Consider the following 27,982-nt stretch of genomic DNA (forward strand, 5'->3'; position numbering starts at 1 on the left):
GCAGCAAAAGGACAAAAACAGTGAAACACCCTGTACTGGTCATCCACTGCAACTGCCAAGCCACATGGTCGATCCTCCTTTTCTCTGGGATCATGCAAAAGCTGTTGAGAGGGTGGGGGCAGCAGCAAGCACCTTTCATCCACTACAATCAAATTCCTTAGTGAAGGTTTAGCTGTAAAACGTATGACCTTTGAAAGAACTTACAACTTGGGTGTTCTCAAACAATGAGGAGTCTACCGTTACTACAGCCATTCCACCAACCATGATGCAGTGTCTAATGGCTGATGTCTCAGCTTCCATTGTAGCACAAGCAGCTTCCACCAAAACTCAATACTGCCGTGGAACCTCAGACTCCTCTTATGCAGGCTCAGTTTGCTGTCATCTTGGCTGCAAATTCCAGTGCCCATAAGGGTGTCAGAGCAGTCGAGCAATCTGAACTCTAGCAGATTGCTAGGATTGGCGAGGCACCTCCATCACCCCTGGAGAGTGGCAGTGGCCCCATGGAGCACAAACCTGCTTTCCTCTCTCAGGATGACAGCATTTGTCGTCCTATCACTGCCACTCTGCCTTGTTGTTGCGCATCAGCCAGCCAGCCCATACAGGTGGCAGGTGCCCATACAGAGATAGTGCAGTCTGAAGCCTGCCTCCTAGGCCCATTGATGCTCAAGCTCACCCTCCAAGGCCTTCTACAATCTCCCACACTGCAAGTCAGCAGCCTTTCATCAGCCACACTGTAGTCACTGCAGTAGCACTGCATAAGAGCATAGAGAAGAATGCACAAGGCTGATTAGTATATGTTTTCATGCAAACGACTTGCGTTATTAATTTGGTTCAGAACGTTCATTTTGGTTAGCTTTTACTTTTATATTGTAGCCAAATGGATACTGTGATAGTCAATGATAGACAGAAGGTAAGGTGTGGAACAATTGGTGAATGGGTAATTGAGGTTAAGGTTACTGGCATCGTACTCAGGTGAGTTCTTCACATATAGCCGGGGCAGACAGGGGTTGCTCCCTCCCTTCCTCTTCTGCCTCCTCATCTTCCACGTCTTCATGCTCCTGCTCCTCAGCTTCTTGCTTGATAGATGATGCCAGGGCCATCCGTTCATGATGGCATGGGTGTGCAAAATGCAGTAGAACACAAGTTTTGAGACTTGCTCAGCCTAGTACTGCAGGGCACCTGCAGAGCAGTCCAGATAGCAGCATCATGCCAACATGTAGCAACAGCATTCTTGTATACATGATGCTCATGTGTGCATGGGTTATAAACTAGAGCCATGAGCTATATCATCAGTGGAAATCCCTTGTCGCCCAGGACCATCTTTTGATTTAGCTGAAAGACAGCTGGCATAGCTGGCTGTTGTAGAATTAAGGCAACATGACAGCAACAGAATACTAGGCATTGACTTGTAAGGATGAGCAGTCTATGGTCACACACCAGCTGGACATTGAAGGAGTGGAATCCCTTTGAGTTCCAGTACAGGACAGAGTTGGCGTATGGCACCTGCAAAGCAATGTGCATGCAGGAACTGGCACCTTGCACCTGAAGAATCCAAGCAAACCCTTCTAATCCCTCCACCTACTTGTCTCCGGACAAGACAGGATAAAATGAAGTTACCTCTCTTTGGATAGAGAGACTCAGTGACCTCGCTTAAGAGGTTTTGAAACTTGAAACAACTATGGAAAGCACCAAAAATATGGAAAGTTGCAGCAACAGCCAAAAGAAAACCAACCAACAAATAACCGGTAAGTAGTTGGTAATCTATTTAAATAGGGCCTGTGGTGGGTGAGTCCTTCCTGCTCGTTTGTTCAGCAGTTGTGAGTTTAGGAGGACATTGGTTGGACCATTGAGCAGTAAAATTGCAGCAACTGGTAACAAATCAGTGTTGAACGATGATTGACAATGATTTACCTGCTCTGTTTATTTCCAATGGTTGTTCAATATGTAAACGCTAACATTTGCTTCAAGGTAGCGTCCGCTGCGTTTCGCGTCACAATTGTGCGTGCGTGCTGTGAATGCCATTTTGGAACTCTAAGGTCACTTGTAGCGTTCAAAAAGCAGGTTCTGACAGACCAGTAAATCAGACCATACTAGGATTAAGTTATTGCAGAGCAGGCTTGGCGAGTTGCTGTAGGGAATCTTGTAGATGATACCCACTGTCCATTGGTGGTGGAAGGAGTAAATGATTGAAATGATGGATGGAGTGACAATCAAGCAGCTGCTTTGTCCTGGATGAATTATGCTAAATTCACCTGCGATAAAATCTCATAATTAGACCAGTTCCTATTTATTTAAATTTGTGCAGTGTGATCAGACCCTAAGCCACATGGGGAACTGCAGCATCACTAGTTATAACTATTATACGAATTGCACTGAAGCTACATTCTGCCATCTGTCTGAATCAGTTCTGCCTTCCTGGAGTAACTGTTACTTCATCTATTCAATGTAACTACAAATCAATCGGAGACCATTTCTTTATGCACGTAAAGTGCTGTTGTCATTATAAAAAAAAGTTTATCATGCCATTTCTTGTGTATGCCAAACCCAACAATATAACTTCACCACTTGGTTGCTTTTGTAACAGAAGAATATATTACATAGTTGCATGCATTGTGCATGGCCTTATCACTGCAGAAATGGTACGTGGCTATTCTGTTTGTGGGTCAAAGCCCCACTTCAGGGACTTGAGTATGGTATTGAGGGAGCACTGCACTTTCACAGGTGCTGTCTTTCGATGAGACATTAAACCGAGGCCCATCTATCTGATTAGGTGGATGTGAAAAATACCATGGCAATATTTGAAGAAGAGCAGTGGAGTTAACCCCAGTGCCCTGGCTCATGTTTATCCTTCAAGTAACATCACAAAAACAGTTTATCTGGTCATTAACGCGTTGCTGTTTTGGGAGCTTCCTATATACATATTGGCTGCTGCATTTCCTACATTACAGCAGTAACTGCACTTCAAAAAGTACATCATTGGCACTTTGAGACATCCAGTGGTCATGAAAAGCGCTATATAAATGCAAGTTTTTTTTTCATAATTCAGGCTGCCACTCCAGTGCAACACTGGGAGAGAGTGCTGCTCTGTCAGAGGTGCCATCTTTCAGAGGAGCTGTTAAAGCAAGGCTCCATCTGCTGTCTAAGGTAGATATAAAAGATCCATTAGAACTATTTGAAAAGGAGCAGATCTCTCCAGTGTTCTAGTATACTTATCCCTCAACCAACCCCTTAAATCAGATTAACTGATCTGCAGTTTGTGGGAGTTTGCTGTGTGCAAACTGGTAGTCACGTTTCCTGCATTATAACAGTGACAACACTTCAAAAGTACTTCATTTGCTGTAAAGTGCTTTGGGACATCCTGAGGTTGTGAAAGGTGCTATATAAATGCATGTCTTTTTTTTTCTATTTAAAGGATGGCACAAAGGTATATGGAAGATGTGGAGGCTACTGTGGAAAATGTGTTCCCCAAACAAGCACTGGTCTTCTAATGCAAGTACAGTAAAGACTCTGGCATGACATGAAGTATGCAGCAGTTCAAGGAGTGATGAAATTACCCTGTGGAATGGGACCTGACTAGAGGCAATTTATAACAATGGCGATAATGACAAGTCCGAATTACAGCAATCTCTGGAAATTAATGTTTATTCTCTTATCGATGGCAGCTCAATTGTTCTATAACTTCATTAGCCTGCAGTTTCTATTTCATGATAATGCCCAGGACAGACAGGTTAAACATCAAAGATATTTATATAGATTATTCATATACCCCAGTGTACATATTGCATGATAAGTAGAGAAAAGTGCTAATACATAAATTCATTTATACCAAATCGAGAGTCAAAACTCAACCCATGTTTAAAATTTTGCTGTGATTGTCTGGGCAGATTCACTTTTCCAATTCCTTTCACTGTCCCTGAACATCATACCTTCCCTGATGATTCTGAAACCATTGCAGAAATAGAACGGACAAAATATCAAATCAGTGACAATGTCATATCACCATTCGGAAAATATCTTTTTGAAGGCGAGAAACTAAGGCAATGGTAGTGTTTGAGGTTTCTACTGAATTTCCAGAGCTCTGATAAACATTATTTATTGTAATGTTCAAACAGAAAGCTACGAATAAGTATTTCTTACTGAAATTAAAAATGTACTGTACGGTTTAACAGATGGTAACATGCTGCATGACATGGATACATTACTGGTGCTTATGTTAAAAGTAATGCACGAACCCAGTCACTGCCTTAACCAGTTCAAGTTTAAAAAACACTGTAAATGTCAACGTTGTAAAGCAGATCACCTGAACACTTGCTAATTGCAGAAAAGTTGGCTCTATATGAACATGAGTTTTATTGCTCCAGAAGTTGGCAATTCTAAACTGGGCACACAGAATCAGTGATAGACCATGCTGCACCGTCCCCAAATGCACCACGTAACTGCTATGTTATTCCGTTTCTTGTTGTTTTATGTAAGGGAGCCGAGTTCATTTTATTTTGCCAGTTCTGTTCTGAACAATTCTGACTTTTGCCAAAATTACATCAATCCCAAACAAGTATCCACTGTGGATGGAAGAAGACAGAAAATGGTGTACTACAAACCATTTATGGCACAGAAACAGGCCATTCAGCCAAACAAATCCAGCCATGCTGGTATTATGCTCTGTGCGAGCTCTCTTCCACCACTCATCTAACCCCTCCAACATAAATGTGTGTGGCAAGGGATTTTTTTTGTTCCCTTTGTGGGTGAAATGAGATTCACTTATTTTCTTATTCAGTGACAGTAATGAGTGCTTTAGCTGGAGGGAGGGTGTAATGGAACCAGAATGCTAATTTCTTCTGGAAATTTCACATGAAAAATGGCTATATAACTGCACTGACACACGTATAGTTTAAACTTCAATCTGCTCTTTTATAGCTCAGATAGCCAAATGCAAAGTAGTTTTTGGACTATTGGCTCCGAGAGTGAGGTAGATACCGACTGTCAGAATACATTTTCTTTATGATTATTAATAACTATTTTGCAGAGAAGAACTTCACCTCCATTCTTTCTACTTTTTATCACAACTCAGGTGTCAGAGACGTATACACTAACCTTAGTAACACTGGCATTAAAATATACAAAAATTAACATTGAACACATTTTCAACTTTGAGAGATTACTGAACCCTTGGCATAATTTGAAATTGTCTCTTTAGAAGTTCAAACAACATTATTTTATTGAAAGATACAAGGCTGGACATCACCCCTGTTCTTCTGTTACAAACAAAATAACTAATGTTGCACTACTGGGCATGGTCCACGGTTTGCGTAACACCAAAGCATTTAGAAATTCTTAATGCCAAAATAGTATTTAACTCCTCCAGTTAAATAGAATAGTTGTAGGGAGAATGCCAAGCAATCAGAGTCTGTAGTGAACACTGGCGTGAGTGAAAAAGCTACCTCTCTTAGCAAAAGATGTATATAAAAAGAGATATATTTTATTATGTTGTAAAATATTTATGCACTGTCCTATTTATTACCTGATATTTTTGTACAAATGCATTTAACTACTAAATTTGCGTTAGTTATCAAAAGCTGCCCTGTCAATCACCATTGCTTATTCTATAAGTTATTAGAAATTTGTATGCGAGGTTTAAAGGGGAGGGATATGGCATCATCACCATTTTGTGGATGACCAGTTGTAAAGAGCATGCCATGGCATCATATTGAACTGTCACAATTATAAGTATGAAATGTAGTGATATTTTTCAATATAAATAACACAGTACGCGGCATGTTTACATAAAAGAAAACTTTGCAAATTAATTTTCAAGGGTAGCATTATCCTTTAACAAAACTCACGTATACTGAACTGTTCAGAATAATAAGGTGCTATTGTTGCTGCTGCCTACTGATAACTGCAGTTGTGTTCACATTGGCATCAAGTATTTGTAAGCCACATCAGCTGTATGAATCTACTGCAAAATACTTAAAAAGACTAGTCTAGAGCCTAAAGGCTACAGTCTAGTGCAGGCAAGACTGAAAATGATCAAAGACAGATCAATAAAACCTGTCTTCCCAGGTTGCATTGAGAGATTCTATAGTGATTTTTACATGGATTTTATTTAATTTCCTAACCAATAATGAAGTTTGGTACAAAGGAATCATTATCAAGGAGGATCTCTCAACCTTCTGACCTCATGGCTCTATACCAGTATAACATTGATATTGGTCCAGTATACCCTGGATTTGGAATATTAAAATACTTCCAATGCACTGACTTCCATTTTTGTGAGATCAGAGGTACAGTGCAGTTTAAGTTTTCCAATGGTCAGATTCATACCTTTGCCCCATACTAAAACAATAATTAGTTTTCTAAGACTACACTTAACCTTTTATCAGAATAAATGCCCAAACCATGTATTTTTTTTATGGTTTATCCCTCTTGCTGGGGAATAGATGGCCCAAGGTCCATACTTCAACTGTCAGCCAAGCTGGCCAGTGTCAACAGGTTATTTAACCATGCAGGGTATGAAAATCAAGTCTAATGCTATTTCCATCTTAAAACACCCAGATGTACATCTTAGCAAAGGTCACTTAATAGTAATCAGGAGCAGGAACCACCTCTATCGTAACACCCCTATGACTGCCTCAGCTGCAATCTACATTGTGGGGCTTGGTACCACTGAGTTAATGGGGAGATGCATCGAACTTTAGCCTGCACTTGAAGTCTATTCATTAGAAATTCAGCATTGGTTTTGACCCCAAGAGCTATAAAGTTTTCATTTCTTTGACCAAAATAGGACATTCTGTCTTTTTAAGGACTTTGTTTTACTGTTCTAACCTCATACTTTATGGTATGTTGATGATGAACTGATGGCTAATGATGATCTCTGACCTTTGATATGACATAAAGACTAATGAAATAAGGCAATAGTCTATATGAAAAAATCTGCATTAAAACAGATTGAGCATAATAGATAACCATGGCAGCCAGCTGTGTTAACAGCTCAGGTTTAAAAAAAGAGAATTTTTAATAAGGGTTTTGTGTTTATTACAATGTTCGCCCCACGTTAGGTGCTCTTGGCAGGATAGCATAATTATAATCCTGACAAATTAATAAAACGAGGCTGTTATCCAGAGTTAATCTGGAGACACCTTTCTTATGGTGCTTAGATGTGAAACATACTCAGCATCTGTACAACACTTCTGGACATTGCTTAGAAGGCAGATAAAGATTATGCAAGCCTTGCTTGGCAATTCTCAGTTAGTTATTTTAATAGAGCTGGAACCCTGTTTATTTTAAATGGGTTGCTGCTCTTCACTAAAATAGTAGATAGTGGATTGTCATAGAAACATATTAGCTATAGAAAGGTATGAAGCATTTGGCCATTATTATACCAACAGTAAGTTGGTAGGTTTTCAAATACAAAGTAAATTTAACAGGATTTTTAATATGTATAAAACTGGATAAGGGACAGAGCAGAATAACTTAAAATTCTCTTACAGTAATTTAACTAAAAGTTGCATTCTGCCTTTCGGAATATAATTGTAAATGTATTTGTACGTTGAAACTTATACACCATAAATCCTTATTTTCAAATCCCCATCATTGCCAATGGAGTTCAAGCATTAACTAAACAGGATATTCAATGGTAACAGTCTGTCCCCCACATCAATAAAATATCAATTTCTAAAGTAGATTAACCTTTTAACCGTACTGATATATGTGAAAGAAAAATAAAAGTTGTGACTGCTTGAATTCCTCCAATTATTTAATCCTAATTATGTTTTCAGTACTTTTAAAGTTTATATTATTACAATCTATTTTTTCATTCTATTGGATGTCTAGTTTATCACGATTTCAGGCATCTGGCCTGAAAAGAGCATTTGAAAATAATTTTGCTGCATTTAGAATAATTCTTCAGAATTTTCTAGCTAATTAGATTGACAGCTTTCTAGCATCCATGCCGATGTTTTGTTTTAATCACATGTAAACCAAATCCAACAAAGTCTATTAGTAACAATTGACTATAAATGCAAGTTGTAAAGAAAGCCACAAACCTCCCTTTAAAAAAGTGCATTTTGGAACCATAATGCAAGTTACCTATCAGGCTTAGCACATGTGCTTGATACAAAAATCTAACAATAAAGACAGATCAGGAAAAAAAGGTACAATTTGCACTATGTGCCACGAAAATAATTGTAAGGCTATGCTGTGTACTACTCTGTTTATTAATATTTTTCACATAAATGTACAACTTATTGACAATTTTATGAGTGTGTGGTTATGACAAGTACTTGATATTTTGTAGCATGAATATTGACTTAAGCATTTGTTTTCATTAATCCCATATTACTGAACAGACTAAGAGAGGAATTGCAAAGCTTTGAGCTTGCGCTACTGCAGTCTCCAAAGAAATATTGGAGTGCATTTGTAAAAAAAAATCTTGTTATGGGAGAACAGCTGTTAAATAGGTTTGGTGCTATAACTGCATATCTACTGTAATGCTTCATTGTTTATACTATGATGTATTGATTCAAGTCACAATTATGACTTTAAAACTGCAAGATCCCCAAAATAAAACTATTGTTTTATTTAGTATATCTTTCTCTCATTATTTTGCTTTTTGATGTTCTCAGTTATCACACAACTACTTTGAATTCAACACTTGATATCATTTTGTTTCTGAGAAAACAAATTGTGTGTTGAATGGAATGTGTTCCTGTGCAATAATGACCAGTTTTGATTCCACAGTCAGAATAGGGAAACTTTGGGAAATCACCACATTGCAATTTTTCCGTCACCTTTTGACCTGCACATACATGCTGCTCACTCTCCCTCCAAATCTATGCCCTCTCCATTCATTATAACACTAGCATCCCTTCTAAATTGCCCTTCCTTCAACAACTCCAACAAGAAGCTCGACATCATCCAGGACAAAGCAGCCCTTCCATCAGCTTCAATATTCACTCCCTCCACCACTGACGCACAGTGGCAGCAGTGTGCACCATCTACAAGATGCACTACAGCAACTCACCAAGGTTCCTTCGACAGCATCTTCCAAAGCCGTGACATGTACCATCTAGAAAGACGTGGACAGCAGATGCATCAGAACACCACCACCTTCAAGTTCCCCTCCAGGCCACACACCATCCTGACTTGGAATCATATCACCATTCCTTCACTGTTGCTGGGTGAAAATCCCTTCCTAACAGCACTGTGGGTGTACCCACAACACACGGATGGTTCAAGAAGGCGGATCACCTTCTCAAGGGCAATTTGGGATGGACAATAAATGCTGGCCTAGCCAGCAAAGCCCACATCCCATGAGCAAATAAAAAAAAGTTCATAGCCTTCAATTCGCTTGCAGAGTAACAGTTAAATCACAGAGTGAATTGTAAGGTTGTAATTTAATCAAAGGATCCAGAGAATTCCCAAGATACAAGAACATGGCACTAGATATAAGGAGCCTGAGATTAAACCACTCCCGAGCATTCCTTCACTCCCATATGTTTGTTATGATATGCAATTGGATCCTTTTATTTTTTGATAATTCTAAGATAAATTGTTGGGTTGTTGCATCAGATTTGTATATTTATAATTATTTTTGCAATGTTTGGCACAGGTAAGTTGACAATTGGATGAAGCTAAGTAGTGAGGAAATTTCATAAAATTTAAGAGCAAACCATCTTGGTCTTTTTTCTTAACATGTTGGTTAGTTAAGGCTAGAGATGTCAATGACATGAAGTGAAACACTATCCCACTTTAGGCATGCACTTTCAGCAATAAATATTCCAAGTTCAAGTATACCATGGACAATTGCAAAGCCTCAGACAAATGACTTAACCCTTATATCAGAAGAAACCATCTCAAACTAACCTGATCAGTAATATTTTCATGGCCATTCGAATGGAATTCCCAAAATAATGTCAATTATGGACAGTTTCATGCAGCCACCAAGGGTTGGGGTGCCAACCTAATTTTGTTGGATCATTATAGTAGAGACAGCCTCATGCCCCTGATAGATACTGGAACCTACTTTGGATCCAGAACAGCTGGAACTTCTTATTACTGCACAAAAATTAATACGGTGGAGAAATTCAATAGGGCCTGTTTTCAGCCAAAAGCATCATGATGCACTGTTACCCTCCTCCCAGTCCTGTTGATGCAGGCAGCATGTAAACTTCACCCTACCTACTCATCAACATCATTGTAGCATTCAGCCTAATGCAAAACATGCTGCTGAGTGGATATACACTCAACAGAGGACCAACATGTCTAGTACAACCTACAGATAGCCTGCATTTCTTAAAGGAAGCCTACCCCTCTTAAAGGGGAGGTGCATTCAGGCTATAGCAGCTGGTGAAACAGTCTCAGAAAAGCTTTGGTGAAAGGAAGAAGAATGTTATTAAAGCAACAGGCCTGAGAGAATGCTCTTAGGCTCTCACATGCAGTTCTGGGAGATCTTTGTGGTGGGAGTGGAAAGGAGGAAAGAGGTGATTTCCACTGGGGCCAAGAGGCCCTCAAGGCAGACCCTCCAAAAGGATTTTAGCAGATGGCCACAGAAGTCAATTCTCAGATCTGGACCTGAGGACCTGGCTGCAGTGTCAGAAAAAAATCACTGACCTCACAGGTGTGGTCAAGGTCAGTGAATACTTCTTCAAATGAAATCTCCTAACCGCTGCAGCTCCAATCTTCATGTTGCTTAATGTACCACAATTCCTTCACTAACCCATCAGGGTCCATAGCTAATATTTAGATGCTCCACATCAGTTTCACACACTTACCAATGCTGCCAGTCACACGGGCACCTCTAGTAGCTTCCACATACCTCCAGCTATGGAAGACACATCACTCAAACATACTGAAACATTGCAGCACAGTTCAGTTACCAAGTTTACTTGGTAAAACATATCCACTTCAGAAACTGCTCCTGGCTGAGGTGAAGGTAGAAGAAGTGCTCTTTGTAGATCATTAGTGGAAGGACCTTCTACTGAGAGCTCTCCTCCTCCTCCCTCTGTGCACAATTTCCTCTCCCTGCTGTCTGTGCTCCACCTCTAAGTCATGCTTCAGCTCAAAGCAACTATAGCCCCCATTACTGGCACTCAACTGCCAGGTCTTCCACCCCCACTGCCTTCCTTTTCAAATTCGGCACCACTCCCTTGTGAATCCATAAACTATTCCCAACTCGAAGCATCTCACCTGAAGTCCCACAGTAACCTCTTTAGGTTGCACTAAGGGAGCCCCTCATGCAGCTGAACGCATGTCAACTGGGAGTGATTAAGAAAGGGCATTAACAGGATCCACGAGATTCAAAATGGCAGTGTGTGTGCCAAACCAACATTAGATGATGCTTGAAATTATGATTCCTCCACTCTGCACCTTCCCGGCACTTGTACAGCATGCCCACATTCGGGCACCATAGTTGGAGTATGCCACGTGGGCTATGCCAGTGACAGTATGGCCAACATATTTGAATTTTCATTCCTGGAGATGAATGAACAGTCTGCTAACACATTGCACCAAACAAAATTAATGCTGTAATTACAGAATAACATGTTTAATAATATGGACGGAACTATTTTGCATTTCCAAAGTAAATTTTAAAAGAGTATTTAAAAACCAAGGAAATTATGAAGGAACTAATTAAACACAGGTAAGAGGAATGTATATAGTATGTATTGTATTGGTGTTTATAATATGACTCCTTTACTTTCCATATGTATTGTTATTTATTTTAAAGTTAGGTAAAGTTTTCCTCGTATGCCTTATTGCAAAGATGTCTGCACACCTCTTGGTGTATAGAAATGCCTTGTACAGCCAATGCGCCCTAGTGACGTTAATTCATGGTACAGAATTTGGTCAGCGTCTTATTAAACATTGCATGTGAATTATGAAATATTTTCCATCTCTTGTTCTGAAAAAAGTCATGAATTTTGTTTCATGGTATGCATGTTTAAAAAAAAACAATGGGCAGAATTTTCTGCCTGTCGGGCGGGCGGGCCCAACCCAATCTCCGGCGGGCGGGGAGCCGATCCCCACCGGAGAAGCGGGCCCCGCCGCCATTTTACGTGGGCGGGCCAATTAAGGTCCGCCCAGTGTGATGTCCGGCGGGAAGCGCTATGCGCTTCCTGTGCGGGCGGGGGGGATCCCCCAAAAGTGAGAGTGCGCTCTTTTGCGCATGCGCACGAAGGAGAGCACATCTCCTTGAGGCTAAGTGCTGCCTCAGGGAGATCGCTGAAAGTTGTACAAACATTAAAAATAGAGAAAAAAAATCCTTAACATGTCCCCCTCATGTGACAATGTCACACGAGTTGGGATATGTTAATAAATTTCACAAAAACTTTATTACACTTTTTAAATCCCTACATGAAACCTCATCCCGCTGCTGGATGAGGTTTCATGTTTTCTCTAGTTGCCGCCGGGGCTCCTGATTGACCTGACAACCTTAAGGTTGGACGGGCAGGTCCTTTAATTGGTTAAATGATCCTGTCAATGGCCTCAATTGGCCATTGACAGGTCGGCGGGCCCACAGCTGATTTTGCTACGCCCCCACCTTCCTGAAAATTTAAATGGGGCGGGATAACATTGGTTCATGAGCATGTGAAGAACAGCAAAGACCACCCTTGTTTGGTATTGGATACCAAGGAGCATTATCATATCCCATCAGAGAAAATCAATGAAACAGATTTGTTTCATAATTCATCTGTGATCAAAATACATGTAAATGATTTTGGCAAATAAAGAGCACCAATCTTGTGACTGAAGTTGTGCATTATTTTGTTGCCAGATTTCACTAAATTTCTTAACGCTAACGCATTTGAATCTTAGCTGGAATACCTTATGCTCATTTCAATTTTAGCAGGCCCCTTGCTCTTTTACCATCCAAGGGGGCAGACAGGGCATCAGTTAATGTTTCAACTGAAAGACTGAAAACTCCTCAGTATTGCACAAGTAAGATTATGGGTGGAATTTTGTCACCAGTGAGGAAGGCCTGCTGTTGGGATGTAAAGTGAGTGGCACGCCAAGCGGGAGGTGGCGGAGGGTGAAAGGGAATTTTATCAGGGCCGTCCAATTAACAGCCAGCAGATGTCAAAGCTAGCCGCTAACAGGATAGGGGAAAGTCCTGGCAACTGAGAAGATGGCCCCATATTTGAAGGTGTGCTGTAAGGCAGGAGCAGGGGAGACTGAAAGGGAAGCCAGACAAGGGTGGTAGTAGTGCAATGGCGACTGCCAGAGGGGATGAAATACATTTTAGCTTGCAGCTAGTGCTCACCTCTTAAGGCCCTTCACTCGCCTTACTCTGAATACATAAGATGCACCTCGGAGAGCCCCATCAATCTTTATGGGCAGAATTTTGCCGTTGGCGAGCAGGGGCCAGGGTCTGCTTGCCGATGGGCCGAAAATTCTGCCCTATGTCTCTGATGTATTCACCAAGCTTGCCCAGCCTCCAGCTTGACACTCTTGTGCTTTGTTCACTCTTACCCTCCCTGTGCTGGGATACTGCTGCTGCTCCCAAGGGTTGCCAACTGAAGCCAACACTGACCTGTCACTGACCTCCCAAAGTGGTGAGTCTCTGAAACTCCTTTCTTCACTTGGGCCTTGGAAACTTCAACATGTTGTCTCCTTCTGTCCTGATGCATTCCCCTGCCATTTTGCCAGCCCCCCACCCACCTCCTAGTCTGTCACTCTGGGTGCAAGAAAATTCTGCTCTTTGTGTTCATGTCTCTGGAGTGGGGCTCAAATCTATAACCTTTTGACTCAGCAGCAAGAATGAGCTTTTGGCATTGAGTCAAGTTTGACATATGAAACTGCAAATCAGTAACTAAACTGAGTATAATTTGGCTGTTCTGTTAGGCAGTCAATTAGAACAAAGGTCATTATTTCAGTTATTTAACTGTATTAAATAGTATAAAACATAAGCCTCAATAATCAAAACCAAATGAATGATCTAGAATCACGGGTATGCATCGTATCACTTTCACAGAACTCTCAATCAAAGCTCAAAAGAACTTATGACCCATCAACCAATCAGAAAATAACGAACATGTCACGCTTTTGACAGCAATGACTTTCTGAAAATGGGGCAGTCGTTTCAACTATCTGTTCTAGCCTTTCTGAAGTCTTCTAACCCAATTTTATCTCTATATAATCAACAGGTCCTCCATTAGTTACTAAGAGCAGGATTTTGAGCCTCTGCTGTGTTGGGGAATGAAGGTGGGTGGGAGCTGGAAAAGACTCGTTAAGACCTATTAAAGCCATCGAAGGAGGCAGACTGGGATTTTCCAGTCAGCCTCCAGGTCCTAACAGGCAGCAGGGGCCAGCTTCGGTGCCTGGAGGTGGCCTTCAGCGACAGAGCAGGAGGCCAGTGATCTAAACAGGCCTAGAGGCCTTCCAACATGGGTGCTGAAGCACAAAAGGCAGCCCTGTATACCGTCTATCACTACTCCCTGCCCAGTGGTGGCCTGGCTGCAAGATCTGTTTTGTATTTATAATTTTGTAAGATTGGAGAGAGGTCTCCTCCATGAAGCACCTTCTCCCTTTCCCGCCTTCCATTGCAACCTACTGCTCCATTCAAGCAGGAAGTCTACTGATTGGCTCTTCAGCTTTGAAAGCCTGGCCACCAATCAAGAGGGCGCCCCCTCCTCCTCCTCCCCTCCCATGAGAAACAGGGTTGGTGGTCATTTCCCCCTCAAGCATAGTCAGGACATGGGAACAGTCCTGACCTCAGTTTCCCAGCTCTGAAGTGAAATTCCTGTCCTAAATATAATTTTATTGTTGCATATTTGCAAAATCTGTCTTTCAATACCTCTGCTTCTTGCTTCCCTGCCTCACTTCAACTTACTGTTATTCTTCCTCTAACCTTTTCTTACTTTTACTTGAGGTTTAGATGATGCATCAGCATAAAGGCATTCATTTTTCATGTATTCTTGTTGTGTTCAAATCAAAACTCATTGCACTGTCTCCTATTCTAACCCATTCTTCCCCAGAACCTCAGACGTGCGGAAACTGGCTCCCTGCTCAACAAGTTTTTAAGACTCAAGCCTAGATTTCTTAACTTCACCAAGTTTGAGAAGACTATGAGAAGGTACATAATGGTGTGGGTTGGCAACTCTTTTGCCTGTTGTAAAGCTAACATTGTGGTTCAGTCACCATTATAGAAACTGCCCAACTTTCAACTCCATTGAAACCAATGCAAGAGAAAATTGTGCATTTTCCAGGATGGATGGACAATTCACTATGCTGGGCTTTGCACCTGGGCAGCAAGCAATGGTTCCTTTAATTTCCCTTTGCTGTGCATGACCTGTTTCTTTGCGCTGCACAGTCCCATTAAAATTGACCCATAGTTGCGCATATGTGCACCTTAAAGGGATCGCTTCCGATTCATCCCCTGTATAGTGCATTCCTGATTGCTGCATGGAGAGAACATTGGCAGCAAGTTCAAAACTCCGGTATTTCTTAATTAACTACAAATTATTGATTGATATGATTGCAGTGCTATAGCTATAATGAATTCCCTGTGAATTCCACCATTAAAAGAACAGGGTCTATTTTGCCAAAAAATAAAAAAACTAAGATGAGAGCCACATATGCTTCGAACAGTTTAATACCACAGATTATTTCAAAGCTGTCTTCCTACTTTGGAAAACAGATGATGGTTATTATTTACTTGGCTTTACTCAGTTTTTAGACCATCTGATATTTGATTAGAACCTTGGAATCATTCCCAGATATCCATTTTGTCTCCCATATTTTTCTTGCTACCAATGTTGCAAGACTTCATTTTCTCACAGCTATGACCAATTAACCCTTAACCTGCTTGCAGGTCTAGGTCAATGGTAATCTACCTGGGGCAGCTTTTTTTGAAGTTTAGTGTCACTGATACATCAATATTACAGAAATAAAGTTACTCAAATGTTAACTCTAAACTACAAGCTAAAATCAAAATTTCAAATGAAAATTATCTATTTATTTCTCCGATTCCCATTTTGTCTTCTTGATTCTCTTATGTTTGTTGCTTCAGCTTTAGAATTACCTCTTGTACCTTTTGAAAACTTTTCCCTGGTTTCTTCTGTCCAAAATAGGACTTTGATCGGTTGAAAAATGACAGGCACAAGGTGAAAACAATAACATATCTATCCTTAAAAGCACAAAATTCCCCACCTCTGTACCCTAACTCTACCGCTGAAACTGCCTATATTTCTTACCCCATTGAGACAAGACTATTCCAACACACTTTGTTAGCCTCCGATCTACTACAATCTCCACAAAGTCCAAAACATTCCTATGCATATCCTGTCCTGCTTACTTATCACTGCAGTCCTTGCTAACTTTCACTGACTCCTAGGCCTTAATGCATCCAGTTCAAAAACCCTTGTTATCGTTCATGCATCATTCTGTGGTTTTCCTCCACCATTCTCTGATCTAGTCCATTACTGTACCCCTTTTCAAAACACTTGAGTTCCTTTGATTTCCATTTTATCTGCTATCTGGTCCTGCTCTTTGCAATTCAATCTTTCAACCTTCCCATCACTCTCCTAACTCTTTAAAACCAAGTCAAGCTCTCAGACATAAAAACAGAAAGTGTTGGAAATTCCCAGCAGGCCTGGCAGCATCAGCAGAGAGAGAAACAGTGTTATATTTCAGGTTGAATATGACTTCTTCAGAAGCTTTCAGCCATCCTTCCTAACTCCCCAGTGTAGTGTCCATTCTCCTTACTCCTTATTTGTGGAGTATCTCAGGACATTCTTACAATAAGAACATTTTCTTTATGTAAGTTGTTAATGGAATTATTTTTTAGCCATTTGAAACACAAAGAACTCTAGACAGTATTAGGTCAATATTGGCCACATAAAAAGTCAAACCCAGAAGAATGATATCCTAGTAAACTCATTAATAGCCCCCAGAACTTGATTACACCAGGATGAATAAACTCAGTCTGCAATTTAAAAAACTCCTGCCCCAAAGTCAATCGAACATTTGTATACACAGGAAAGTATTGTTAATAAAATTCACAAACCTAACTCATGTGTAGGGATGAAGTTGAAACCTTGCTCCTAGAAAAGGAAGACATCAGGAAAAAATGGGGTCCAGTAAAATGAATGGCTGGAGAATTATGGGCTGTTTGTCTCCTTTTGCCTGAGGTATACTCCTTACACCCTACAAGTGACTTTTTGTCTTGGTGATAGCTTTCTCTCCTCTCTGTATAAGGTTATGGTATCAAGCATCAATCAAGAACTTGACCACATAATCTAGGCTGACACTTAGTGTGTAGTCTAGTGCACAGAAACATGCTATTTGACCAACCTGGTCGAGGCTGTCCTTTACGCGCTGCAGCAGTTTTTGTGTTTTGAATTTTTTTTCGTGGTGTCTTGTATTTCAGGATTTTGGCTGAAAGGAGGCTGATGGCCTGCAGCATGTGTGGTAACTTAAAGGGGTCAACTTGTGCATGGCCTGCATGGAAACTCCTGCTTTGCCAAACAGTCATGTGATTTAGAGGGAACATTGCCTGTATACCCTCTCATGGGTGTATCTCCTTTCTCATGGCAATTTGTAGATTAGCAATAATAATTCTTCTAGTGTGCTACCAAAAACAGATTAGCTGGCTATTTATTTCATTGCTGTTTATAGGATCTTGCTGATTGCAAAGTGGCTGCTACATTTGCTTACATAATAGGGACTACAGTTCAAAAGTACTACATTGGTTGAAAAGTGCTTGGGGATTAACTAATGTTGCGAGAAACACCAAGTTCTCTCTTTCTTGCAAGTGTTGTTTCCACTGGGAGCATTGTATCATGGAACTGGTCCTTAAAAATCCTTACCCCATCTCAGCAAACCCTACAACAAAGCTCAGTACTGTGGCAGAAAAGAATCAATGACACACTCTCCTAAGTGTGATATTCATTTAAGACTTTAATGGAGCTCATCCCCCTGAAGAGCACAGCAATGGATGAATTACAATTGAATTCAATATCCTTGGACAGGGAAGGGGTAAGTACGACAATCTAGTGACTACCAGTGGAATGTGTGCATGTAGATAGATAATCAGCCAAAAAGACTGAGCTGGAATGTTGTTCATGACCAAATAGGCTGCTCATGCTCTCAGCCTAGTCCTACATGTATGGGGAGGCTATTCGAGAAGGTAGCAGAGTGCTGCCTCCCACCCCAGGAACTGTATCCTTTGGGAGAAGAGAGGGTGTAATGAAATACAGCTTCACATTTTCAAGTCCTGCATTACATCTGGATGTTCTGAACTAAGCGCATTAAAATTTATTTTGTAGCAAAAATAATTTTCTCACTCAATTACAAAAATGTTGTACAATAACGGAACATTTTCAGCACATAGAATATCCAGTTTACACAGTATACTAATTCAAAACTAAAATTCTCCAGATCTAATTAAACAATTTGAATTAATGTCACTGGAGGGATTACTGCTGAGGGAAACACATCATAATAAGCAGATAAATCAAATTGAGCAACTTTGAATGAAGAGTGGGTTTATTCTCAATGGATCAAAACTTTTAACATCAAAAATCTACTCAGTGCTATCTAGAATATACTTGGATAGAGAAAGGAACTAGATGGGTTTTCTCCTGATATCACAGAATGTAGACCTGGCTAACTGTCCCCTTTATGATAGCTTCATAGTTTGTTAGAATAGTTCGATCAGCATCTACCCTATTCCCTTCAGTTAAGAGATCTAAACTGCACTGATTGATACAAAGACCACCAGATGCATGATGCCAGTGAAGGATGAGATATTGAACTGCTGTGAAGCTAGTGAGCAGGTTAATTTTACTCTGCTTCAATCTCAACCTGGGTAGGGGAAAAAAAGAATGAAGAAAGTAATGGTCATGCGTTGCCATTTTGATTGTTAAAGTCACAAAATAAAACATCCTACACTGAGGCAACATGTATAGGCAGGAGAATATTTTTCTTGACATAGATGGTGGCCTCAGCCTAAGTTCCTACATCTGATGTACTCAAGAAAATTTAGTTTTGACACAGTGCACATTTTGGATGGGAAATAGTTCAACCTATCAAAAACCACATGTTGATTATTCTCTGCAGAATAGGAGATTGATTGAATCAATATGTGATTAATTATAGAATACATTTTCATCATTCAGCTTGTCCTTTTTAAAAAAATGTTGCTGCACTTTAAGCTATTTTTCTCCATTGGTTTTGTTTAGCAACACTCAATTTTTAAAATTAAATTATTTTCCAATTTCATGTCAAATTTCCCAAAATAATTTTGTTTTAAGCACCGGTAAAGTAAGTGTTATACTAAACCCAGTTATAATATTCGGACAATTCAATTTTAAAACAGATCTCCTGGCAAGTTAAAGGGTGCACTGTTTTTTAAGAACAGGAGTTGTTTACCAGTTAATACGTATTATTATTCCTGCTGCCAAAGTGGGGTGTGGCCCTTTAAAGCCACTTTGTCTATCTTGTCTAATTGCTGTAAACTGTGACATTCTTGAGCTCACTTACAAGCTTGTTTCTCATAAGCATATCCTAAGGTCAGTTTGAGGACATTGGGGCTGATCTTCAACAACATTGAACACGATTACACATCCAAGTGCATACCCTGGGACACTGTGGCCTACAGATAGGGTTGCCAACTGTCATTAAATGTATTCCTGGAGGTTCCATCACATGACTTGCCCCCACACTCCATCCATTTGTTGGCCAACATGTCCATCCTTGTGACACACTGCCTTCCCATGCCAGTTGGAAAGCAAAAAGATTCACTACCCAGTTGGATGAAGCTTGACTGTCAGCCAAACAGCTTTCCTCCCCCACCAATTTTCGATATTTTTATATCTGGTAAAGAGAAATGTTCAAAGAAAATGACAACAAAATCACAATCTTTTTTATGTCCCGGTGATTTTTCTCCAAGGTTCCACACAGCAGTGTCTGGAGATCGATCTTCAATTCCTGGACACTTCAATCCAGGAGGTTGGCAACCCGAACCACAGAGCACCTGATGCACCTGGAATGTGATAAATGACACTAGAAATGCTTATGACCTCAGAGTTTGCTTGCTTGTGCTCATGGCTCATTGTATTCTCAAAATATTTAAATTAACACTGTTTCATATAATGTCCTGAGTACCTGTGCTCCAGATGCTCTAGTGTCCATACAAAATGAATATTTGAACAGAGCCATCGTGGGGGCATAAGCTCATTATCATAAAGCTGTTAGGTTGTTGTAAACGCTCAGTTGTTCCAAGGAAGCCTGTTGTCTGCCTTATATACAATTCCTGTCCCACACCAATGTGGGTGACTCTAACTACCCTCATTGGCCTAGAAAGACATTCAGTTGTAGCAAGCTGCTACAAAGAGCTATTGGAATTTTTTAAATGGGCAGGGTGTTCCGGGCCCACTCGCAGCAGGATCGTCCGGTCCCACCAAAAGTCAATGGCCATATGGCTGTGCCGCCGAATCTCCAGGGGTGGGTCCCGCCACAACGGAGCCGGAAAACCCTGGCCAATGTCTCGTGACTTCAGGTCGAATATGAGCCAGGAAACCTGCTGCTGATTACTATAAATCCAGGCATCAGGACAGCAGGTGCAGGCACATGAGAACAGCATCACCTCTAAGTCACACACCACCCTGACTTGGATATCTCTGTTCCTTCATCAGCACTGGGTTAAAATCCTACCTCGCAGCATTGTGGGAGCCCCTTTGCTAGATAAACTGAAATCAGTCCTCCTCTAGGTTTGCTTTCCTCACAATTCATCCATCACCAGGCCTCTTTGGGTGTAAGGTTTCAGAAACTAGTCAAATTGCAGATGTACAATCTGAGCTTTACAATTCCTGTTCCGTCCCCAGCAAACAGAAATAGTGAGAACAAAAAATTAGTCATGGACCACTAAAAGTTCTCAACATAATAACCATGCATTGAATTAAAATTAAAATGTACCCAAACTTAATCATTATTCACTGCCACTTGAATATTTTGAACTTGTAATGGATACTTGAACATTATCCTACTTCTAGTGACTGGGTCCAGTTTGACTATTTGCAGTAAGATTAAACATTGTGGTGTTCATTTCATACATTGCAGATACAAAATTTCGCATTAGCACAATGATGATTGAATAAGTGATACCAGATGGTTGAAGAAAACATAAAACCTGCATGGTTCCAATTTGCTTTAAATTATACCCCATTTATGTCATTCATCAGGACTTAAATTGAAATTTGTGGGAAAGGCTTGAGATCTTGTTATTGAACCCAGTTAACGTGACAGCATTTCAATAACAGTTTTCATATGTCAGCAAACATATAATAAGTTTTCATTTTTAAAGCGAGTTGCACTTTATCATCAGTAAATTCGCCTGATTTATCCAGCTCAGAGTAGCAATAAGAGTAAATCTTAGTGAAGGTCTGAGGTCTGCAGTGTGGAACCCAAGCAGAGTCCAAAAAGAATGGGAGAAGAGACAAAAAAAAAAATGCAAGGTCATGTCTAGGGAAAAATAAGCTTGGGTTTTCAAAACTCTGTAGATTATAGGAAGAAAACTTGAATTCCATAGTTTCAAGGTCATAGGAAAGTATGAGTAGGGGCTGGTATACAAAGGAACCAGCAGATTATAAGAACACACTGGCTGATGTTTTAATTAGATAACACATTGTGGCTTAAAAGAAATAAGAGACCTGGGGCTGGATTTTTGTCTCCCAAAGGAGATGCAAAACAGGTCGTGAAACGCTGAACTTCGCTTTTTTGTGCTGGAAAAACAATTTTCCTCTGCTTTCCCGACCCCACAATATTTTCACGTGGCCTTCTCATGGGTCAGAAAGGCCTTGGGTTCGAAACAATCATGCACCTCTTCTGGGGTTGGGATCCCAATTGTGAGGACTACTGGAAAATTGCATTTTCTCCTGCACCCAATTCTCATGTGCTGGTGTGGGTTTTGATAGCCCTAAAAAACACATCTCTTCAGAGATCTTGACCTCTGGGGGAAGCCTGTCCAGATGTTGGGAATATTCTGAAAGCTAAATGTAAGATATTTTGACACCTTCAAATGTCACTAACAGATGGTGTATTTTTTTTTTATCCGTTCACAGGATGTGGGCTTCACTGGCTGGGCCAACATTTATTGCCCACCCCTAGTTGCCCTTGAGAAGATGGTGGTGAGCTGCCTTCTTGAACCGCTGCAGTCCATGTGGGGTAGATACATCCACAGTGCTGTTAGGGAGGGAGTTCCAGGATTTTGACCCAGCGACAGTGAAGGAATAGCGATATATGTCCAAGTCAGGGTGGTGAGTGACTTGAAGAGGAACTTCTAGGTGGTGGTGTTTCCATATATCTGCTGCCCTTGTCCTTCTAGATGGTTGTGGCCGTGGGTTTGGAAGGTGCTGTCTAAGGAGCCTTGGTGAATTCCTGCAGTGCATCTTGTAGATGGTACACACTGCTGCTACTGTGCATCGGTGGTGGAGGGAGTGAATGTTTTTGGATGTGGTGCCAATCAAGTAGGCTGCTTTGTCCTGGATGGTGTCCAGCCTGAGTGTTGTTAGAGCTGTACTCATCCAGGCAAGTGGAGAGTATTCCATCACACTCCTGACTTGTGCCTTGCAGATGGTGGAAAGACTTTGGAGAGTCAGGAGGTGAGTTACTCGTTGCAGGATTCCTAGCTTCTGTCCTGCTCTTTTAACCACAGTATTGATATGGCTAGTCCAGTTCAGTTTCGTGTCAATGGTAACCCCCAAGATGTTGATAGTAGGGGATTCAGCAATGGTAATGCCATTGAACTTGAAGGGGCAATGGTTAGACTCTCTCTTGTTGGAGATGGTCATTGCCTGGCACTGTGTGACACAAATGTTACTTGCCACTTGTCAGCCCAAGCTGGATATTGTCCAGGTCTTGCTGAATTTGGACATGGACTGCTTCAGTATCTGAGGCATCGCGAATGGTGCTGAACATTGTGCAATCATCAGTGAACATCCCCACTTCTGACCTTATGATGGAAGGAAGATCATTGATGAAGCAGCTGAAGATGGTTGGGCCAAGGACACTACCCTGAGGAACTCCTGCAGTGATGTCCTGGAGCTGAGATGACTGACCTCCAACAACCACAACCATCTTTCTTTGTGCTAGGTATGACTCTAACCACTGGAGAGTTTTGCCCTGATTCCCACTGACTCCAGTTTTGCTAGGGCTCCTTGATGCCACACTCGGTTGAATGCTGCCTTCATGTCAAGTGTGGTCACTCTCACCTCACCTCTGGAGTTCAGCTCTTTCGTTCGTGTTTGCTACATAAGCACAGATTGTCATTATTGTTGTGGTGCATTTATTTACTGAGCTATCAGCCAGTCTCAGAATAGATTAGATAAGACACGTGTGCTACATTTCGTACTTTTTTTTATTGGTAATGAATGCTGACATCTATATTGAGTCTAGAATGTGAATTAAATGCAGAACATGTTGAATTCTGATGAAATATAACTAAACTAAAAGAACATGAACAATAGTTTGTCATCCTAGAAGCATTGACTGAAAATAAATCCAGCAACTCAAGGCTGATATTAGTAGCCAACAGTTAATGATTGAGTTTTTTTTTGTTTAGCTGATTTAAGCGTTAACTTTTAGCAAATGCTATCAGCTTGAATTCGAGATGCTGGATTTCAAAATCTTCCTAATTCCCTCCCAGTGCCTCCTCAATGCCCCCAAAAAAATCAGAATCAACTTCACTGACAAAAATCACAGTTAACTTTTCTTGACCCAGCTTAACTAACTTGGCCCGCCTTTTAACTTTATATTAACTGAATCAACATGTGGGTATGCATAATGTAAAGGACTTGATGAGAACCAAGATGCAGGTGGCCATATAATTCCAAGCTGTTTGGAAATGTTCAGCTTCTCCTCCAGGTGTTCCTAGTTAACAGGGGTTTCTCCCACATCTTCACTGTGAGAATATGCATGCATGAATACTAAACAGTTATAATGAGCTGGGTAGCAAGTAAGATGGGTTACACATTTACTGTATATTGGCTGTCGGGCAACATAGAACAGAACAAGCTTACAATTAAATTAGCACAAGCTCTTCAACTCTGAAATGTCAAATGGACTCGTATAAAAATAATTCTTTTTATTAAAGTGGCATTTCCACAATGAGGGAAAAATGGGCGTAACTTCTGTATCTATCCTAAGAGACCATGCATTTAGAAAATTACTTTCATCCGTTAAGGGAGATGTGTTACTTCCCTGATTAATTTGGCCGATGAATGATAGCTCAGAAGAACGGAATAATTAATGTTTTGTCCCTCTATGTCCATTTTTTTAACATTACGTATCCTGATTTCTCATTCCACTTGGTGCTCTTTAGCTGGTGTGTGTGTTTCTCAAGCTCATTCCACTGACTATACATATAAACTTAAAGATGAAGTCACTACTGAAGTGTAATGTGATGATTTTGTAGTTAAGGCTGCCAGCACCTAGTTACTGTGTTTTATCATTTTGCCAGGAGTACATAGATATACAGGGGTTTACTGTTGTTAAGAGTGGAGGCAGGAGGGAGCTAGGGAACAAAAAGTGGCATAAAAACAGAAAATGCTGTAAATACTCAGCAGGGCAGGCAGCATCTGTGGATAAAGAAAGAGTTAACGTTTCAGGTCAATGACCTTTCATTAGATTTAGTTCTGATGACAGGTCATTGACCTGAAACATTAACTCTAATTTTCTCCACAGATGCTGCCTGCCCTGCTGAGTATTTACAGCATTTTCTATTTTTATTTCAGATTTCCAGCATCTGCGGTAGTTTGCTTTTGTAACAAAGAAGCGACATCTTGTTTACAACTGCTGGAAACGTTTTGCTGGGTTGTTGCTACCCAATGCTTAGACACCATTAAGACATCTTGTAGAAGTTACCATGAAGTCTTTATTAACACTACTGAACTAGGAACATATTTACAGTAGAGGGTACAGGTACGGAAAGGACTCCCTGGCATGTCCTTGCATGTTGCTATCTAGCTCTACACTGCTGACCTAAGCTCTAAGTCAGGTGCCTTCTTACATCACCGGTGGGCGGGACTGTAGTGTTCCAGGTTAACCCTTAATGTGCTGGATCTTTCTTCTACACCTCCCCCAAGCCTTTATCCCCTGGATATAGACTGACCATAGTTTGATTCAAGTCTTGTGTTGTTACTTAATTTCAGTGTTGCAACTGTAACTACTCTAACTCCAAACTGCTTCATGGCTAACATTACATTATTAGCAGCATGCATTAACAGAGCTCAAACTACTCCATCTCCCTCCTTCAAGTCTTTGAAATTTGAAGTCTGGAGGTCTTATACTCCAGCCGTGACTCACTGGCCGTCTGGTCAGGAGAGTGGTAGGATCTAGGGGCTGTTGATCTTGGTGGTGGATTGTTGGTTGGAGCCGGATGCAGGCATGGCCTTGTGCACTTTTTCCATTGGCGAGTGTTGCACCACACTTCTGCGGCGGTGGTTTGGTACTATGAGTGATGGTCGTTTCTTTCTGGGAGGAAGGGAGTGGCATCCTTCTGGCTGTCGGTTGCTTCCCTTCTCCTACCTGTTTCGGCGCCTGGAAGCCTTCTTGGGTTGAGAGGCAACCATCCTATGGATGGAAGAAGAGTGTAGAGGTGGCTCAGCTTTGTTGAGTAGTGTTTGCGTCAGGCTGCTACCTGGTTCCAGTGGACTCTGTGTTTTCATCACATTGTCTGGTGGTTGCTAGGGCCGTGTGTAGGTTGTCAACTCAACTGACTCCACTGTGGTCACTGGTGGAAGTAGAGGCTCTGCCGAAAGTCATTCTGGCTTTGGCATCACCTCCCCTGGCAGTGGTTTGGTAACCTCCTGCACTGTGGGTTGTTCTGGCCCTTGGTTCAGTTCAGGGAACTGAAAAGGAGAACAGGGAAGAGAGGTTATAAACAAAGTCAACATTCAAATGTGGTTTTGTGGTTGACCCTTTGGGAAGATGCCGTTCTGGCTGGATTATGACTGAGGCCTGATTCCTGCCACATGGTGTACTCTCTCCAGCCATCGATTCTTCCTCGATGGAGTATAATTCCTCCCTGCAACCTTTCAAGGACACATCCTGTGATTGCTCTTCTGCCAATTGGTTTTGCAAGAGCTCATGCACTTTAATGAAAACTCCAACCTTTGCTTGTCATTCTGTCTTCTTGATCTTCAGCTGTTTGTAGAACTCTTTGGGAATTTGATGCTGTTCCAAGGCTCCTCACAGTTGTGCAACTGTTTCCTTCAGCACTACAGTCTCATTGTCGTATCTCGCAGCTTCCTCCGGAATATTGAATATTGCTGAGTCTTCCTGAAAACTGGGTTCATTCAGAGTGGCAGTAAATTCATTTTGTTTTGCTTTGTAATGTTCCCTAGGGACAAACCTGGACCTGAGGGATCCTTGTAGCATGCCAAGGTCCTTCAACAGGTTTTCCTTTTCATTGTGAGCTCAAGTACTTCGTCTTGAACCTTCTTGTGATTTAGCAGAGTTTCATGGAGCCTGTTCTGCCATTCTGTCACTCAAGGTGTTCTGTGTTTCATTGTGTTGCTGAAGGATAATAGACTGCGTTTGGATCTGCTCTTGAAAGACAAGTAGCTGCTCTTTCAAAACTTTATTTTCTTGTTCCGCTCTTGCCTTCTCGAGCTGTGTATCAGTCAGTAGGTTTGCCATTGCTGACAGCTCCAATTCAGTTTTCTCTGAAGTCGCCTTCAAGGCCTTTGGCAACTCCTTGTGTTTTTCCAGGGATACATATCAGTTGTCAAAGAGTCTTTCAAGGCAATGAGTTTGGTGAGCACCTTTCCTGTTTGGTATCATCCCTGGCTATATTTCATATTGAGATCTTCCAGATCAGCTTTGAGACAAGCATTTTTAGCTTGTATCTGTGTTTTTCCTTCGTCCAACTGGGCGCAGGGGTTTTTTCCTTGTCGTTCACTACCAGCTGTTGGTATGGGTCAGAAAATATGTCTAGATTATTGGGAAAGAAATCATCTGGATCTTCTCGCCCAAGGTACCCGTAAAGATAACTCAGCTGGGGTTCTGGCCAGTGGTGTGTATCTTTGGTGCCCCCGTGTGGTTTGTTTGGGTTTTGTCTTTTGCCTTTCCTTCATTTTGCTGCGGTTTTTTATGGCTCTTCTCAAGCTCTGCATTTTCCTGAGCTTGAAGATTAAAATATCCATCAAAGGCTGTTAACAGTTCCCTGAGACTGGTGTTGGATTCATCAATGTTCGGCATCAGGACAACACATGATTCGCAAGATCAACAAACCAGTAAAAAAACCATTGATCTGGTTTTGCTCTGATTTTTTTACTAATGCCTGATGCAGTCAAGTAATGCGAAAAATTGCTTCACAAGGGACACCAAATGTTCTGTTGGATTTGGTGTAGTGGAATTGTGATGCATGTTTAAATAATTTAAAGTGTGGGTGTCCCTTTAAAAGATCAGAGGATTTCAAATGGCGCTGCCAGTATTGCAGAGGAGAAGATTTTTGTGTGCTTTCGGACTTTTGGCATCACATTTAAAATGTTCCCAGGTTAGTTGAATGCCGTGGGTCGGGTCCAGGTTGGGAGTGCAGAAGTTTCGCTGGCACTCAGGCTTTCGTTTAAACAGGGGTTTCTGCATGTTTGGTGGGCTTTTGTTTTCTTTTGTTGCAGTCCGGACTCAGGGGCCATGTGGAGGGGCCGCTGAGTTGGGGGTCAGGCTAGTGATGAATGTGCAACTGAGATTTCTGCTTGTATGATTTTTAAAAGAAATAGTTCACAGGTCTGGCTTCCCTGGAACTTTAAAAAGGTTGTATCTCACCCTGCTTGCAGTTAGCTCTGCTTTGTTGAAGCTGCTTCCAAGTGGATCCGGTGGGGATTTTAGCTTGAACTTAACTTATGCCCTTTTTTCTGCTGCCAGGATCTTCTGTCTCTGGAGATTCTCAGGTGAGTTTTCTCGGCTTCTTGCTTCTTTAGTAAGGCTTTATTGGAGCAGAAATTTGTTGCTGGTGTCCTTTTCTTGACTTCTTTGGTCTTTTTAC

At 41.2% G+C, this 27,982-nt stretch overlaps 1 protein-coding gene across 1 annotated transcript in view; it reads left to right on the forward strand.

Annotated features, from left to right (window-relative positions):
* LOC144696757 (A disintegrin and metalloproteinase with thrombospondin motifs 20) overlaps positions 1-8,580 on the forward strand; it is a 440,683-nt gene extending 432,103 nt beyond the window's left edge. The window contains exon 39 of the mRNA XM_078568442.1: positions 3,413-8,580. Coding sequence (XP_078424568.1) covers positions 3,413-3,502 — 90 coding nt within the window. The 3' untranslated portion in view covers positions 3,503-8,580. The remainder of the gene's footprint in view (positions 1-3,412) is intronic.
* The last annotated feature ends 19,402 nt before the right edge of the window (positions 8,581-27,982 follow it).

This window comes from Cetorhinus maximus, chromosome 22 (genome assembly GCF_964194155.1).
Source record: "Cetorhinus maximus chromosome 22, sCetMax3.hap1.1, whole genome shotgun sequence".
Taxonomy (NCBI): Eukaryota; Metazoa; Chordata; class Chondrichthyes; order Lamniformes; family Cetorhinidae; genus Cetorhinus; species Cetorhinus maximus.